This window comes from Nasonia vitripennis, chromosome 1, assembly GCF_009193385.2.
Source record: "Nasonia vitripennis strain AsymCx chromosome 1, Nvit_psr_1.1, whole genome shotgun sequence".
NCBI lineage: Eukaryota > Metazoa > Arthropoda > Insecta > Hymenoptera > Pteromalidae > Nasonia > Nasonia vitripennis.
In genome coordinates, this window is record NC_045757.1 from 32,250,226 (window position 1) to 32,267,729 (window position 17,504).

The window sequence follows — 17,504 nt, forward strand, 5'->3', positions numbered from 1 at the left end:
GTTAGTTATTTCAGCGTTAAATTATCTTTACTATCCATTTGTCTTCTTATACTTTCGCGTTTGCTTGTGATCATTATAATTATTGGCGAGAGCAAAACGATAATACGGCTACTCTTCACTAAATCTATAGACAAATAAATATTTATACTTTCGCAAAAGCGATTATCCATCTAAATTAACTCGCGCATCTCTTGATCCGTTTGTTTTCCCACGGCGGCAATAAAAAGCCTTACGATGTATACACACCGCATTATACGATTACCCACTATACATACACACATGCACCCACGCAACGAGTGAAGACTCTGTTTTGCTTGAGTTGAAAAACTAGGTTATGTGATATCATCCATCTATACCTATATATGCATATATACTCGGCCCTCGCGTCCACCGCGAGTCATGGCGTCGCGACAGCTGCTGCAGGCGTGTTGTTGTCGCGCTCGCGTTTAGTTCTAGACTTCTAGTTCCGCGCGCGCGTCCACTTATCATCGTATATTTCTTTCTTTTTTCCTCCTTCCTTTGTTAGTTTTCACGTCTCTCTCCAATACAATAACATCAGAGCGCATCGGCAGCGGCTAAGTGGACGAAGTAGTAGGGAGTGAGTCGCGGAGAAGAAGGAGCTATTGTCGCGAGCTGATCTCGTTGTATTGTCGCCGTCGTCGTCGTCGGAACGATTTTGGCGATGAGACAGTGCCGCTCATCCGTTGCTGCTTGTGCTCTGGAGTTTGGTGACGCGCGCAAAAGGCCAGTGAGTATAAATTCGATCGTGGTGTGGGTTTTATGGTCTGTTTATCAGTGATTGATTGATTGGAGGGTCGATCGGTTTTGTTCTAGTGTTTAGGTATTTGGGTCAGTATGTGTGCGTATGTCTTATGTAATTGTTTATTTTTATCTCTTTTGATGAGGTTTTAGTGGCACGTGAGGCTTACAATGTTGCACAGCAAGTGTTGGATGATATCGTAAGGATCGGTGGCTTTAAATTAGCTATCGTTCTCAGCTCGATGATTTACTGCATCAATTAGTCTCTAAGTGCTAATTATTGCTCAATTATTTTTTCACTGTTGCGTTTAAGTGTCTTTTGCTATCCATTAAAATTTATTTGAATACTTGTAGATCTACTTGAATTGGAAGTAAACATTTATTTTACAATATGAGAATGCTAGCTTTTTTTTATAAAATTGTTGCTAAGCAATGATAAGGCAACTATTTAATATGATTTTAAGTGCATCAAAGTATCCTCTCTGTCATTTTACTTTAGAGTTATAATCATCACACTGTCAAAGTTATACTAGAAAAAATAGATAAGAATTTCACTTATTTAATTATTAATATTTCCTGTTGTTAGGCATATTTTTTTAAAGTCATGAATGCCAGCACAACCTTTCATGCAAACTACTTTGTTACGTAACTGTCAGTGGGTGATGCTAATAATACATTTTTATTTTATTACAGCTTCAACGTAGTTACAGGAACCTGCTGCAAAGATAATTATACAATCCAAGTCATTTGTTAAATGGCTTGTGAATTGCATTTAAAATTTTTATCATATCTTTTGTCATTGCTGAAAAACTGAAAGCATAAATCCTGCAAGAATACTTTGACCAAAACTTCCTTATATACATAAACTCAAGAGTCTGAAATAGTAACGGAGCTCTTCCAAGATTCAACACAATGGCTAATCCAGGCACGGTTGTAGCACACGTAGCTAAGCTAGTTATTACCATAGCTTGTATGAAATTCTTCAAGGATTCCTTTTCCCTTCGAGTGACCGAACAAAGCTGGGCTGTTCGTGCCCTTCAGATTCTCCTTGTGCACTCCATTCTGGGCATCTTCAGATATGGTTAGTTTTTGACATTTATCAAAATTTTTTTTTTAATATTAGTAACTCAGTGAGTAATGCTTTCAAGTGTCTTCCGACTCAAAAATAAAATATTTTTACAGGCGGCTCGAGCACCACAAAGCGCTTCAGAAACTTTTACGAGCTGTTTACGAGCATCATAGAGGTCGTGCCTTTTGCCTTCTTCACCACGGAGGTGCTGCTGAAGTATCGCGTACGCGAGGAGTTGCGCTTCCTCCTTCTCGCCTTGGCCTTGTCCCCGAGCGTGATTGAGCTCAGCTCGTCCCGAATCAAAGACCGCTCGAAGCTCTCTAAATTTACCAACATTATCTTCGGGCTGCAGTCGGCCGCGCTGATAATCGTCTGCCTACTCAACGAAAATTATGGGGGACTCAGTCTCGCTGCATCGTTCGCCGTTTCCCGGTACTTCTCCGAGGACTTCTGCGACCACTACGAAGTGCCCTACGCTGATCTGTCCCAGTACAGTCTGGGCTTCGTCGAGATCTTCGCCCTCGCTACGCTCAAGGATATCTAAGGTCATGATCTCGATTCGATTGCTGTAGATTTTAGACGGAGATATACGAAATAAGGGAAACGGAGTCGCCTTACAAGCTTGAAAAATCAATGTTTATGAAGTTTCGTGGGGAGGGGCTGTCGCGTCGACGGCCGGAGAAAAATGTTGTAGTTTTTAAAGACGTTTGGCGTTTTTTAATGATTTTTTTTTTTCAAAGGCCTACGTATTGGATAAGACGTACTTAAATACTTGCGCGCAAAAACTACAAAATTTGTTGCTCTGCATAATACTTAAAAGTTCTGATGAATGTACCAACTCTACTGCTAAATTTTCGATAGCGCGAGAGAGCCGTTATTTGTTACTTCAACTTTACCGTGTATATATATATATATATATATATATGTCGAAATTTGGTATAAAAGTATGCATAATATCGATGTGCGTTTGATTTTTCAAGGTTTTTGACTTTCAGACAATTTTATCAAAGACCAAAGAGACTTATGGGTAGATGAGAACATAAGCAAAAACCGGTGATCACGGGTTACTTAAAAGAAAAGGGAAAAAAAGTAGCGAGTTAACGCAAGAATCATATATATATATAGTAACATGAGGGAGAAACTGTAGCTTTGTAGTAAAAAGTTCAGACCTATAACGAAAGAAGTTCGATAATCTTCCATTTGTACCGACTTTTCTCTGCGTTGCCATATATAGAACCTACGATAGGTCCGAGAATAAGATTTATATATTAGGAAAACGATGCGAGATACTTCCTTGAGTCAATTTCAAACAAGTTAATGAAAATGAATTAGATGAACAATTAGAGAAACCCCGTCGAATAGTTGAGGAAATAGAGTACGCCCATAGATCTTTCACGAAAACCAAAGTCCGATATAAAAACATGGCAGTTGTAGAAGTTTTGATCGGCCGATGTAGGGAAAAGTTTATTATTGGTTTAGTTTTTTCTATCAGTAGCGTTATTCGAGATGAAAAACGGAGAAAGATTTTAAGAGGCCAGAGAAACTTTATACATCTAGAATATATAGATACATCGCTGCATTTCCGTACCTTTTACAAAGTACATAACTGGCTTTATTAGCTATACGACTTATTACCGGGATACGTTTTTTAAGTAGGAGTTTCTGATTAAAACGTTTGAAGCAATTATTTTACTCTGATAGTCGTTCGTTCACGTACTGTCACGAGCATTTTAATTAGCGAATTAAAAAAAGAATAAACAATAATAAGGAAATAATAGTTGTAAAGAGAAGCCTAATACATAATAATTTTTTAATTGCAGTTTTCAATGAAATTTCCTACTTAGAACAATGTACTATAATTATTAGTCTATCGGATAATTATTATCAATACGACTAACCAAGAGAAATAATATACTGTTACCATGTTTGCAGATATTTATTATATTCGTACTTTTGTATCTATACAAATTGTATAAGACTCTATGAATCATTGACATATACAGGAGCTCTCCCCCCAATTATTATATATACGGCAATTACATAGCAGATCGTATACATACGTATATTATACAGTTAAATGTTTTATCTATTTTTTTTATACAATTTTTTGCTTTTATATACTCTATATAAATCAGTATAATTTTTGATTTACTTTATAGAAACATGGCATAATGAGTATGAAAAGACGTATAATTTTGTTGAAATGTCAGTCGCCGCTTACAGTACGACCAACGTTCTTTACGAACTATAAATATATAATATGTGTGTATATATAGTGCGATAAATTTAGGAAAAAATTGGTTTACAGACGATTCAATACAAAACTGTGATAAGAGCTTGAATTACTTAGAAGATTTGCTTAAAAACCTTATTTTTGTTTACTTAAAAAACGAATCGTTCGATATCCGCAAACTTTCGATGGTCGAAATTCTTCCAAAGGCACGTACAAGAATGCCCGCATCGTACGCCGGTAAACGGAATTTCCCAGCCCATATAGCTTGATTGCACCTCATAAACCACAGGACAACACCCCCAAGCGCTGCGCCGTTATGCCTTAGAAGTGGGTCCTGCAAATTTTCCCTGGACTGTCATTGGCGATCGGCCCAAAGTAATGCCGGCTTCATCCCTACCACCAAGTGCTCGTCGGATGGGCTACAAATGATCCCGTTGGCACGGTCTTGTCATCAGTACTCCAGAAAGCACAGAACCTAACGCATCCAACGCTCTTGATTCTGCCGAGATTATTCAGCTGAGTCTCGCCGATTACTAAGTTCGAGTTTGTGAAAGTTTGAAAGTTACATCCCGCAGTGAGAATATGTCTGACGTAAACCACAACGCCGCTCAGGACGACGCCATCCTCTTGCATCTGGCGGTGATCGAGGAGAACGAGGACGTGGTGAAGTTTCTCCTGAAACACGCTGTCCCGGTGAACAGTCGTGCCGTGAACAAGCAGCTGTCCCTCGAGTTTGTCACCGACACGGAGCACCAGAAGTACGTCAACTCGATCCAAGGCAAAGAAGAGCTCGACGACCATGACCTGGAGTTCAACATCACCAAGACCACGACGGCCCTTCACCTGGCCAGCCGCAACAAGAGCAAGCAAATCGCCGAGCTTCTACTCCAGCACGGCGCAGAGATAAACTCCGAGATGGAGGGCGGAGAGACGCCGCTGATAATCGCCGTGATCTTCATGAAGCAGGAGATCGTCGAGCTCCTAGTCCAATGCGGCGCCGACGTGAACGCCAGCACCGCCTGGGGAAAGTCCGCTCTGCACTACGCTGCTCAGACCGGGCAGAAGAGCACGCTCGAGTACCTGCTGAAACACGGCGGCCACGTGAACGCCGCCAACCTCGAGGGCCTGACTCCGATGCACATCGCAGCCGAGGCCGGTCACAAGGAGCTCGTCGCTGTGCTTCTGAAAAACGGCGCCGACATAAACATCAAGAGCAAGAGCGGCGCTACGGCTCTTCACTTCGCCGTGGTCATGGGCCACAAGGAGGTCGTCGAGCTGCTCGTCGGCAGCGGCGCCGACATCAACGTCCTCATGAAACAGGGCGCCCTGGACTTGTCGCCCTTCAGCTGGATCACCGAGAACGAGGAGAAGAGGGCCTGGGAACTCGTCGCCCAGTACACGCCCAAGATGAGCATCGTCAACTGGTACAACACCATGGTGACCAAGCTGTACCGTCGCAACAATAAGGACAGGAGGAGTGTTTTTCGATCAACCGAGTCCTTGCAGGAGAAAAAGTAGTCAATGCGAGAGCGGAAACCTCAAAGACCTGATTGGAATAGCGCAGAAGAGACCCGCGATGTTTCGGAAAATCGCGCAGAGAAATGAGTGTCTGCTCTTGTGGGGTGACAAATTCAAGTGCCGGACGATCTGCATGATTAAGTGAATTTTTTTATGGCTGGTTATATTATTGACTTTCATTATTGTCACGGGCGAGCGAGTGAGATTGTGCGAGTGTTTTTTTTTCTTCAAATTATGTTGTATGCGATATGCGAGCGCGCGATAGTATTATAAGTTTTCGTACGAATATGGATGAATGTTGCGTTTATTTTTATTAAAAATGCGTCCTTATATGCTTTAAAGATTTTTGTGAAATTTTGGTACTTACATAGCGAACGAAAATGTATCCACAAAAGCAAAAAAAACGATAATTTTTTGTACATGTTCACACTTATAGCGATAATGATAATGCGAATAAAACAAAATTATATTTGTAAAAATACACATACGATGACTTTTTACCTTGATTAACCCTTTTTACCAAAACCAATTATATCTCAATTGATAAATACTTCAAATGAATAGTATACTGAAACATTGCAATCAAAATTATACGTCTTTCATAGATATATTACAATAAATAAAATAGATTAGTATACGCAATATAGTTTAGAAGCTATTTTTAATACCTTTGAAAAAAGATTTTCAAGCTTACACGAGGGACGGAAAAAATATTTTTTCTTGTAAATATTTCAACGTTAAATAAAGTAAAGCTATATTCCATGTGTCGCACAACTAAGCTTTTCCTATAAAATATGAGAGTCATAAGAGCGTTATAATGAAACCAATGATTTCTTTTACGTGGAATCAAATAGTTCGTTGGAGATTTCAAAAATTCACCTGTAGTTACTTATATGCAGATAAGCAAATGATAGAACTGAAAATTAGGGTATTTTTCAAGATTAAATAGACAACGAAAAATAAGTAAACTGTAATAGAATACATTCATAGATTTTTTACAGTACATTGACACTATATTCTCATGACTCCGTAAAAATACAATGTGACTAAAATTGTGTATACATAAAAAGGCTTAATTTTAGACAAAGATGAAAAAGATTAGCTTAAATTATTTATTACGATTTTTTAAAATAAACATAATTTCATAGACCACGTGCATGAATTAAAAAATAGAATCTAGAATTCGAACAATTCGATTATCATCTTATGTATACAGCATTATATCGTTAAGATGAATTGTTTTGAATAAGTTTTTATATAATAACCATATATTTTGTAAAAATCTATATTGCATTTACGGAATAAATTATTATTTTTGAATATATACGAATTAGCCTATTTCTATTATATTTAAATACTATATGTTATATGTAAGTATTCATACAGGCCTGGATAAAATCACACACATGACAGATATGTTAATTAAATCCAATAAATTATGTAAATTGGTTTTATTTTAAAAAATTTTAAAATAGTTGCTATATAAAATTATATAACTTTGGTAGTTTAAATGAGAATATTCTATAAACAAATCTTATAGTTTATAAAAATACAAATATTTAAAGGTATATTTTTTAAAACTATATCGAAATTTTAACTAATATGTTAATATTCGATTTACATATTATTATATAAGTCAAAATATAGAGAAGATGGAAGCAAAGCGATTATAGATGGTAGCTTTTTTATCTATTTTTTATTAATTTTTTTAAAGGAAATTAAGGCAATATAGCTATATTACTAGAATTACTACAAACTAGTACAGTTTGTAGTAATTTAGATACGCAGTGGAGAGTTTGACATCTGATTACTTTCGTTATAATAAATTCGTTTCAATAAGATATATTATCTAATATTTATAAATATATAGACTTAATTAAAATATACTTTCATTAAAATTCGGTTGATTTATCTGCACGTGAAAAAAGTAATACATGTTGAAATTTTCTACGTATGTACAATGCCTTATGTGTTATACAAATAATAAAAATTTTAATGTGAATGAAATTTAAAAAATTGTCGTTAATAAATGTCAGATGAGGCAAAATCATTATACATTAATATTTATATAGAATCTATTATACATTTGTATTTTGTGTAAATAAGTCAATGATGGTATTATTTATATTACCGGCCTCTAACACGTGTATAACATATAATAATGCATACGTTTCAGATATGATGTAGTTTTATTTTTTTTTTATTTTAGACGAATTTTACATAATTTTATTTAATGAATAAAAAATTTTAATTTATTTAAATATTTACGCGAGTTTTATTTCTGAAAATACTGCATGTGCTATGTGGTACTAGAAAAACTAAAATAAAAATTAGGTGCTTTTTTTCTGAAATTCTACTATTTTATCCTAAATACCATCGTTCGTGCTAACTCGCGCCTGAATCAATTGAGGCTGAAGTCTGATTGATAATTGCATCGCAAACAAATTTTTTATTAAAAATGACATATAAAACTCAAACAAATTGTGCTCGCATTTCAAAACAACATAGAGGATCGGGATAAGAAAAATGTTTTTGTAGTTCACATCTTGCATCTCACACATTTTTTGCTAACAAAACTGTACACAGACAGTTTCGTATCGTAGTCGTGCCTAAAAAACGCTCTTAGTTTTCCATTACTTTATTCTTGGCTCAATTTGAAAAACACTGTATATTATCCTCGTAGGAGCGATGAAAGAGCTTCTCTAATTGTGTTTTGAAAAAACATCAGCTAACCTATACCTGGGATGCTGTTGCTAATGTACCCTATAGCTAGGGTCGGGAAGTCAAATTTACCTGAAATTATGTATTTGTCTTGTAAAAAGAAATTTTGTATGATTTATAATACGTAAACGCTAATATGCTGCAGTCTTATACCCACAATTGATTCGTTGCTATTTTTTGAGAGATTTTTTTCTATATTATATGCTACTTGTTTTAATGAGAAGATACGCGTGTTAGGGAGATATAATCTTTTTCGTAAGAACCACGAAATTCTACGAAAGGACACTGAGAGGCAAAATCGTGCTAATATATTATATCGACGCTCCTAACGAAGACTCGCACGCGTTTCGGGACAACCGCGAACGCCAGCACCGACAGTTATTTTGTGACGAAAACAAGACTGAAATGAGGGCTTGTAACGAAGGATCGCACGAAAACCGAGATTGCCGCGATGACTAGCTCGCTAAGAAACCTTTGCATCGAATAGTAGTACGTGTTGCGAGCTCGCAACGAAAAAGAAAACTCTCTGTCTTCCATGCGGCGAAAACTAACTCCAAAACCACGTTTCAGACGAAGAGAAGCACGCTCTGTCGTCTCTGCGGCGAAAACTAGCGCGTGAACCCAGTCGCGCCGAATTCTAGTACGCTCGCCCGTAATCCTAAACACATGAGCCACATTTACGAGGGTCGCTACGAGACTCAAAGGGTCTTCCCTATTTTCACATTGCAAATGCCGCATTATACACAAAACTTTGTAGAACACTTTTTATTATGCACAAAATACCGATTTAAATGAAATTCGAATGGTAAAAATCGGACGAAATTTAGTTATTGTGATGGTAATTTTACGCACCGATCAATGTATATAGATATACTTGTATACTTGTCAAATATACATATAAATATTATCGTTTTCGTTGCGAGCTCGCAACACGTACTACTATTCGATGCAAAGGTTTCTTAGCGAGCTAGTCGTCGCGGCAATCTTGGTTTTCGTGCGATTATTCGTTACAGTCGTGAAATGAACTAGAGTTCGTAGTTAGCTGAGTGGTGCCAGTCTTCGTTAGGAGCGTCGATATATAATTAACGTGCTAATAGATCATTTCCAACTGTTCCTACACAAACGTTTCAGCGTCATCTCCTTCAGCCTTTCCTGCTTCATGTACATCATCTTTCCATCAATTAGAAAACAAAAATCAAAGCGTAGATACAACAAGACAACGATCCACGTCAGTTCAATAGCTCGTATGCGAAATTTACATTCCACATCTGTCAAAAATCCTCCAAACTTCCCAAAAAGAAAGATCGGCGAAACTATTCCTCTCATCGGCCAAACTTAAGCTGTAACTAAAGCTGTTTTTAATGTGCGCAGCTCTTCGCCTCTGCGCTAAGCATAATCCAGCGCTCCAATAAATATCCTACCCCCCGCAGAGCGTCCAACCGATTTCAAACAAAGGGATCCCTCGTCCTCTTCCTGACCCTATACCTGCGCGTTTCAATGTCGCCGTCCGGCTGTAATATCGGCTACTTTTATAACGCTATCTCCTCGCCCTACGAACATTCTCGAGAGGGTCGCATCGCATATACAGCTACCCCCAACGAACGTCCGCCGAGCCCACGGCCAATTGGAAAAATTCGCACCTCTACTCCTCCTTCCCGACTCCAGGGGTCGAGAGGAGCTACCGCCGATCTGCGACAGACCGGCTTCTTCAGGTCAGTCGCCTGACGAAGCTCGAGTCGTGCGGTCCTTACATCTGTTACCTGTTACATACTCTGGAAATACTCTCAGTCGAAAGCGCGTCAGTCGGTGCGTAAAAGCGATCGCAAATTCGTAAATCACAGAGGTGACAAAAATCGAAAATCGAAAAAAAAGTGTCCGATAAGTCATGGATCGTCAACAGCCGATCGCTCAGCCGGCACGCGTGCCCCAGATAAAAAAATCGTCCGAATTCCTAGAGCATCAACAGCAGGTAGCTCCAGCGGTGAACCAGGACACACTGCTGCACTCGGCGGTGCTCAAGCAGAACGAGAAGGTCGTGAAGTTCCTGCTGAAACACGGGGCGGACGCGAACGCGCGTATGCGCTTCGGTAAGGAGCCGATGCAGAGTCTCAGTGCCGATCCCAATCCGGAGATGCGCGAGATCTTCTACCGATACCGCAGCGCCTCGATCAACTCCACCGGCTACAGCTCGCTCAACCTCAGCGTAGGCACCTCGTACACGCTCAACCCCTACACCGGCCAAAGGAACAAGAGCGTCTCGAACCTCAGCGAGAAGTACCGATCCCTCCAGAGGGACAGCAAAAATCACAACCCCACGCCGGTGCACGTGACCGCGGCGAACGGCAATCGCGGCATCCTCGAGCTCCTCCTGAATCACGGCGGTGACGTGAACCTCGACATGGAGGGCGATTACACAGCCCTGAGCATCGCCATCCTGCGGCGACACTTCGACATCGCTGAGCTGCTCATCGAGCAGGGCGCCAACGTCAACTACAGAGGCCGGAGCGGCAAGACGCCGCTGCACTTCGCCGTCAAGAGCAAACAGATCGAGATGGTGCAGCTGCTGCTGCGCAACGGCGCCGACGTCAAGTCCCGCACCGAACACGGTGTCACGGCGTTGCACATCGCCGTCGAGAGGAAACTTCAGGACGTCGCCGAGCTGCTGCTGAAGAACGGCAGCGACGTCAACGCCAGAACCAGGACCGGAGTGACGCCGCTGCACTGCGCAGCCGTCAAAGGCCAGAAGGAAATCACCGAGATGATCCTCAGCTACGGGGGCGACGTGAGCGTCATCATGAAGAAGGGCGAGATCGACGTCACTCCGCTGCTCTGGGTCACCGAGAGCGAGAGGAAGAAGATCACCGAGATACTCAACAGGTACGTCGTCAAGAGCAACACCGGCGGCTACTACAGCCGGCTGATCAAGAAGTTTTGGAAACATATTGCCGGAAAGAAGTGCATCTTGAACTAGAGATATGTAACGAGCTGCTGGAGTGCGGATGCGAGTATGGTTCCAGTGCAGATTTTGCCGATTCTTTGCCTCACTGAACCGATTTTTTTTTTTATGGAAAAGAAAAAAAAATGACGAACTTGATTTGCCGATGCGTATGGATTATTTAACAACATGATTCAATTTTTTTATTTTTGCTATTTATTTATGATATTCGTGCATTTAACTTTGCGTAATATTTGACACTTAAATATAGCGATGTATTTTTATTTTACAAAATGTGACTGGGAATGTTAGAAGCTTATGTACATGCAATGGCGTTATATATTGCATTAGATTAGTATCAATTTTCATTATATATTATTCTGATATCCGATCATTATTTCAGAATTGTAATTTGTTCGTTTGCGTTAATAGCGTTCATATTATATGCGTCTCTAAAATAATCTTCAACTATATACTGCGATTTTAGTATACCTGCTACTATATAATTATATGCAACATGTTTTTTGTACCTTTATATTAAAATGAATTTTTCACTAGGATTCGATTCATTTGTATAATAATCATAGAATTAAATAATAAATAAATATTTTATATTGATGATTATAAAATCTAATTGTTTATTTATACCTATATAAACCTATTTTTTCTCATACTTATTTATTCTGATTAAAACAAACTCGAACTTATTTTTTCACTTATACCTATATATACTTTCAATGAAAAGGTAAGGTTAAAAAATCAGTCAACCTGCACAAAATGATCGGGCTATCATCTGGATAATATACATACTCTTACTGTACTAAATTCGCGTTCACTTCACTAAATTCCACAAAAGTTATAAAGACAGCTTATTAAAATCAAAGTTTCTACATGTTTTCGATCTATGACATAGCATTATCTAATGGTTTACTCATTTTGGCAACCGCATCTTGCATCTATCATACGCAGAAAAAATTATCGACTACCATTCTTAACTTTGAACCAGACTTAACAGCTGCTACAGTAGGAGTATTAGCGATAAATTTCAGATCTATATTTAATTTCTTATCACCTTTGATTTTATGTGCTTCCCGTTGTAAGTGAAAATGACTATAGTTTACATTTCTTTCCAACTTTTTTAGGCTATTTTTTTCCAATTTCATTTTATTATCTCTCCTTAGCACATACACAGTTTATCTGTTTATATTTTCAAATAAATTATGCTTACATGCGTAAGTACATTAAATCAAAAACCGAATTACGGTATATTTTAGCCATCAATCGAACAGAGACATCAGCTCGTGAAGATGAAGACAAAGCGGTACTACGAATTGGACCTCTGCACGAAAAGCTCTGTCGAGTCATTAGCATGTCAGGATTAATTTACGCCGTCTGCGAATCGCATGAGAATCGCAAAACGGGTATATTTATAGTATCATTACTATCAGCACTTGAATTGCGCCATGCTTTGTGCGGAGGTTATCCTAGATATCAAGAAAACAAATGGTATCATTTTTTGTGGATACTGGCCGGAGGATCATTCGGGTGAAAAGCGTTTACTTGAATTTGGAATTTTTCCATTTTCATAAATTATATAATTTATTACTGATTTTGTAAATTCCCTATAGATGGATCAAAGGCAACAAATACTGTTTCTGGGCTTATTTGCCTTACCTGATCTCTTTTCTGTTATTGGCACCGGAAAAAGACTTGGCCTGGTCTGTAAGGCGAGTAGTCAACAATTACATGATGATGGCTCACGTGTTTTTAATGCTGGAAGCAGTCCGAGAAGGTCGTAGTCTCCAAGCTTGACTCGAAAGGTTGTCGCGAGTAATTAAATTTTTTGGAAAAATAAAACCTCGAACAGTCATCTAATATAAAGAAATTGTATTTATAATCATTAATGATCATGAATTACAAACAATCATACAATTTTTTCTATTACAAAACTAATAATCTCTCAGTTTTCATACAAGCACTCTGGCAACAGAAAATAAGATACACCTTTGACATTCGTCTACCAGACACGCACATAATTTAAATAACACATTCTCATTCGATCACATATACAAAAATATTAAAAAGTAGGATAAACGAGATTATCCGGTAAAAACGTTGCAGAAAATGGTGTTGATTAAAAAAATCCTTAATTATATGCAAATACATATTATAAGCATGTATTTTGCTCTTTACTTCATTATACACACTGTTTTTAAAACAAAGTGAGCACAACCATGCTAGCGATTTTATCATGAACCACCTCGATTAGAGTTACACTAAATTCGACGGTTTGAGTTAATTTTTTTTGTAACTTGCTGTTTCTTATATTAATTGATTTTTTTCTATGAATTAAAAAAAAAACTTATGTCCTATAATCTCCTCGTTAATCTTGATAACAATTCAACGTATCAAAACTAATTTTTTATTAAATTAATGAAAATTTCTTCATAAAAATTTTCACATTTTCATTAACACTAAACATGTACAATGTTTATTCAATTAATATCACTTCGAATGGTAATCATTAAAGTAATTCTTATGTTTGTCATGGTAAAAAATAATTGAGTATTGTCATGTCAGCTTTTTTCGTGTGAAAATGCTATTCAATTTTAAGCAATCTAAGCATTGTTTTGATTGAGTATTCCTTCATTTTACCTAAAATTCAATCTAGTATCTCGAACAACTATATGGTAGTCGACTAATATTATCAAATGCATTTTCAAATGCGATTTCTCATCCTAAAAATATAGTCATCAGTGCTTAAATCTTATCAAGACAGTTTTTAAACAATTTTATCAGATAAAAAAGTTTAAAAATGAAGTGAAGGCATGTGCATACATACATACGTATGCAACACTAACTTAAAAATTCGTTTAGATCTTTCTGTACGCTTACTATAGACTACCTTCATAAGAAGAAAAAAAGTGATGCAGCTTGATCAAGAAGTTTTTTCTTCTATAAGCAGTTCACCCGGATTCGCTCTTTGCTGTCTTTAGAATTGTCAGCATTTCAAAAGCAAACATAAATTCAGTAAGTCTGGTTCTCGAGCTTTTTCGAAGCACAACTTTCACTTCTCGAAAATCCTTTCAACACAAAGCCTTCGTATCAAAGTCTTATGCTCACAGGTTTGAGTTCGGTTCGCGCCAGGCGATCTGATGGTTCTCCAGTGGCCGCAACCTCAGACTGTTTTGGGGACTCTCGTCGGCCTCGTAACCGGCATTGGTGTGTGCTCCGTGATTCTCGAACACGTCCTTCACCGATATCTGACTGCTTCTCGTGGGTCGAGGTTGGATGCCCAGAGGGTTACCGGCGACCCCGTAAATATTGTTCGCACCTAGGGTCTGCATCTGGGACTTGCGGCGCTGCGCTGCCATTATGCTGTTGCGACGACCTTCGAAAGCTTTGAAAGCTTTCGTCGAGCGACGAGTTGACATGTTGCGTGGAAGGCCTGTAATGAGTTATGAAAGTGTTTGCATTCGTTGATATATTTCATTGAAAAACTATGAGTTGACATCTTCTAAAAGCTGGATGATTTGTACATAATTATTGTAAGTATATAAACATTTTTGGAGATTTTCGAAAGCTTTGATGCAGTCTTTTGAAAATTCTAAATCATACGATCATTACCTTGTCCCTCAGCCATACTGAAGAAACGTTGACGGAAAGCGACGTCGAGCGTGTTGATCGCCTGCGTTTTCTTTCTGCTCTTCTCCAGGTTTCGAATCGTCTTTCGTCTACCAGGACCACTTCCACTACCCTCGTCATAGTCGCCCTCCATACCGTCTAGCCTCTGCAAATCCCTCACTATATCCACCGCATGTTTTGTTAACAACGCGTCCTCTGACAAGTCGTTTGTGGGCTGAAAAGTAATAAAAACATTAATTATATATTATGAAAATACTCAGGAAAGTGAAAGAGAAATAATTTTTTATCAAACAAAAAAAGTATGTACCTTCTTGAAACAGTTAAGAGCGGTACTGGCCAAGATGTGGGACAACGTTCCGAAGCGATGGAACAACATGGCACTGAACTGTATCAAGAGAATCAGAGCGAAGAAGAACACGAACACGAGACCGATTGGCTCGAGTTGCAAGTACTCCTTGGAAATGTGCACCTAGAATGGAAAAGAGAAATTGTCAGGTCCAGCATGCTCAAATTTCTTGGTTCCCGGTTTTAGTGTAACGTTACTGCGTCCAATCGAAGTATCGCACTTTTTTACATTCGCGAGACGCGCAGTTTGTATATTACTGCTGTACAGATATATATTCTGTTAGGTGTAAGCGTTTTTAAGCTCTAGTGTATGGAGGTACGATATTTCGATCGGATTTTAGCTATCTCTAATTGTTTATTATTGATTTATTAGTTCGCGAGGAATCCTTGCCGTCGTCAACTTTTTATGCCTTTTTTGCACACAACAAGTGTACAAGTCTCTTTATTTGAAAATTTTGAGCATGATATCAGTTTTTAATAATTTTGAATATAAATTGAAAAAAGTTCGGATGGTTCAGAAGCGCTTAACGTATTAAAATCTCAATAGCCAATAATAAAAAATCGAAATTCAATCAATTAAGAAAAATCTCGTGACAAGGACAAGGAGCTCACGATTAGCCTAATATATATGGTGCTGTGTTAAAACACATATACATAATATTTACAAACGAAGACACCTGTAAGCCCACCACAAAAGGGTGTTGTTAAATATAGATATTACACTTATGGATATAAATATTTATAAATAAAAACAATCATCAAGTTATTATGGACACACAAGTCTCCAGGGGGGAACCGCAGTAGTAGTGAGTTCGCCATCCCAGTGCATCCTCCGTAACAATTAACATTAACAATTATTCACGAGAGGTCTAATTAGAGTTAGACACAGTATACACATTAGGAGGGTCCCAGGTGTGTAAAGAATCCATCCAGCTGCCAGGCAAAACCCAATTAGTGTGTATTTGGGTATATACGTTCGGTTCGTTTGTGCTGCTATATTAGAAAATCGTTTCATATCCTATTGTACGAAGAATCGAATAATGCATTGTATTCCTGGATCGATCGATTTTGTGAAACAGAATATGGAGTGATAGATTGTATGTGCACGTGATAGAGATCGAAGCGAAGAGTCTGAATGAAATATTTATAGAAAAAAATTTCATTATCGAATCCATTATAAAGACTGTACGCTTCAATGATGAAAATGATAAATGAATAGAAAATTTTGATATGTACACACAATAGAGTATATAGAAACGAAACGAATATAAAAGTGCTGCTATCCGGTAAAAACACCCGCGACCCCGAGGGTATAAGGTGAGTCACCGACATGTCCTGCTAGAAGCTAGCCTGTTTTAGTGAACCTCATCGTCGAACCTTTTTCTTTTGTTATTGACACAAGTATAAGACACACCACAGATTTCGTGAACCAGAAGAGTGAGTGCAGTTCTAACGGAATGTCTCGTAGAATTATTATTATATACATTATGAAAAAAATTTATCAAATCAACAAACGAGACACTCCTATAGCCACTAGGTTAGTCACTCTCGAGAACACTTTATTGCTTTTTTAAAATGCTTTGTGTCGAGGCTTCCACACATCAGGCGAAAGCCAGTACCTCCGAAGTCTCCTCAATGTACGTGATGTTCGTCTTGACGCCCAAAGGCCAAACGACGTGCAGTTGATCTTTGTTCAGCTGGAGTAAGAATACGATCAATACAAACAAGGCATTGAACATTAAAAAGGCGAACACGCTTTTGTTCCTCAGCTCGATCAGGTCCGCTGCTATCCTTGCCTGTGTTTGTTTTTTTTTGCCGCGAAAAAAAAAGAAAACAAGAAAACGTGCATCATTAGTAAAGTAATCTTAAGCCCCGCTCGCGACGCCGTGCTCCGCTTTTTATTTTCCATCTTGCTCATTTTTGGCTCGATTTGAAAAAAAATTATTAGTTAAAAAATAAAATATTTTTGCACAGATATTGTAGAGGCGACACAAGAGTGGCTGGTACCAGGGAAGCACGGATCGCGCAGCGGAGCGCATTTTTACCTCTTGGGTGGATTCGTCATAGGTGATGTTGGTCTTGATACCGAAGGGCCATTTCACGTGCAATTGGTCTTTGTTAAGTTGAAGCAGAAAGACGATCAGGACGAAGAGGGCGTTGATCATAAAGAACGCGAAAACGCTGCTGTCGCGCAGGTCCTTCAAATCTTTGGCAATTCGCGCCTGCGAGTTTTCAATGGCGCAACAGAGGGGCAAGGGCGAGTTTAGCATTATTTTTTT

At 38.4% G+C, this 17,504-nt stretch overlaps 5 protein-coding genes across 8 annotated transcripts in view; 4 read left to right on the forward strand and 1 right to left on the reverse strand.

Moving 5' to 3' along the window:
- Window positions 1-389: 389 nt before the first annotated feature.
- On the forward strand, window positions 390-6,064 carry LOC100678259 (putative ankyrin repeat protein RF_0381). The gene is made up of 3 exons (XM_008216901.4): window positions 390-748; window positions 1,453-1,840; window positions 1,942-6,064. The coding sequence occupies exon 3, from the start codon at window positions 4,644-4,646 to the stop codon at window positions 5,577-5,579; it is 936 nt and encodes a 311-aa protein (XP_008215123.2). The 5' UTR covers window positions 390-748; window positions 1,453-1,840; window positions 1,942-4,643; the 3' UTR covers window positions 5,580-6,064.
- LOC116738453 lies at window positions 1,672-2,372 on the forward strand. The gene is made up of 2 exons (XM_032602135.1): window positions 1,672-1,840; window positions 1,942-2,372. The coding sequence occupies exons 1-2, from the start codon at window positions 1,672-1,674 to the stop codon at window positions 2,370-2,372; spliced, it is 600 nt and encodes a 199-aa protein (XP_032458026.1).
- A 3,178-nt stretch (window positions 6,065-9,242) lies between the features above and the next one.
- LOC103317861 (ankyrin-3-like) lies at window positions 9,243-11,382 on the forward strand. The gene has a single exon (XM_008217800.4). The coding sequence runs from the start codon at window positions 10,186-10,188 to the stop codon at window positions 11,269-11,271; it is 1,086 nt and encodes a 361-aa protein (XP_008216022.1). The 5' UTR covers window positions 9,243-10,185; the 3' UTR covers window positions 11,272-11,382.
- A 589-nt stretch (window positions 11,383-11,971) lies between these two features.
- LOC100679889 lies at window positions 11,972-15,991 on the forward strand. 3 transcript variants are annotated; one of them, XR_512979.2, is made up of 7 exons: window positions 11,976-12,331; window positions 12,510-12,780; window positions 12,864-13,055; window positions 14,113-14,265; window positions 14,347-14,783; window positions 14,875-15,101; window positions 15,181-15,991. XR_512979.2 is itself a non-coding variant. In XM_008216910.1 (4 exons), the coding sequence occupies exons 1-3, from the start codon at window positions 12,127-12,129 to the stop codon at window positions 13,045-13,047; spliced, it is 660 nt and encodes a 219-aa protein (XP_008215132.1). In that variant the 5' UTR covers window positions 11,976-12,126; the 3' UTR covers window positions 13,048-13,055; window positions 14,136-14,151. The 3 variants fall into 3 exon arrangements, 2 of the variants coding, with proteins under 2 accessions (XP_003423841.1, XP_008215132.1); XM_008216910.1 differs by lacking the exons at window positions 14,347-14,783; window positions 14,875-15,101; window positions 15,181-15,991 and having other exon boundaries at window positions 14,136-14,151; XM_003423793.3 differs by lacking the exons at window positions 14,113-14,265; window positions 14,347-14,783; window positions 14,875-15,101; window positions 15,181-15,991 and having other exon boundaries at window positions 11,972-12,331; window positions 12,864-13,135.
- Window positions 13,107-17,504, reverse strand: part of LOC100118280 (chitin synthase chs-2) — a 31,360-nt gene continuing 26,962 nt past the window's right edge. The window contains exons 16-20 of one of the 2 annotated variants that reach the window (XM_031933531.1): window positions 17,271-17,447; window positions 16,845-17,021; window positions 15,188-15,349; window positions 14,863-15,094; window positions 13,107-14,683 (exon numbers count right to left, since the gene is read on the reverse strand). In XM_031933531.1, coding sequence (XP_031789391.1) covers window positions 14,355-14,683; window positions 14,863-15,094; window positions 15,188-15,349; window positions 16,845-17,021; window positions 17,271-17,447 — 1,077 coding nt within the window. In that variant the 3' untranslated portion in view covers window positions 13,107-14,354. The remainder of the gene's footprint in view (window positions 14,684-14,862; window positions 15,095-15,187; window positions 15,350-16,844; window positions 17,022-17,270; window positions 17,448-17,504) is intronic. The other variant, XM_008216907.3, reaches the window with a different exon arrangement.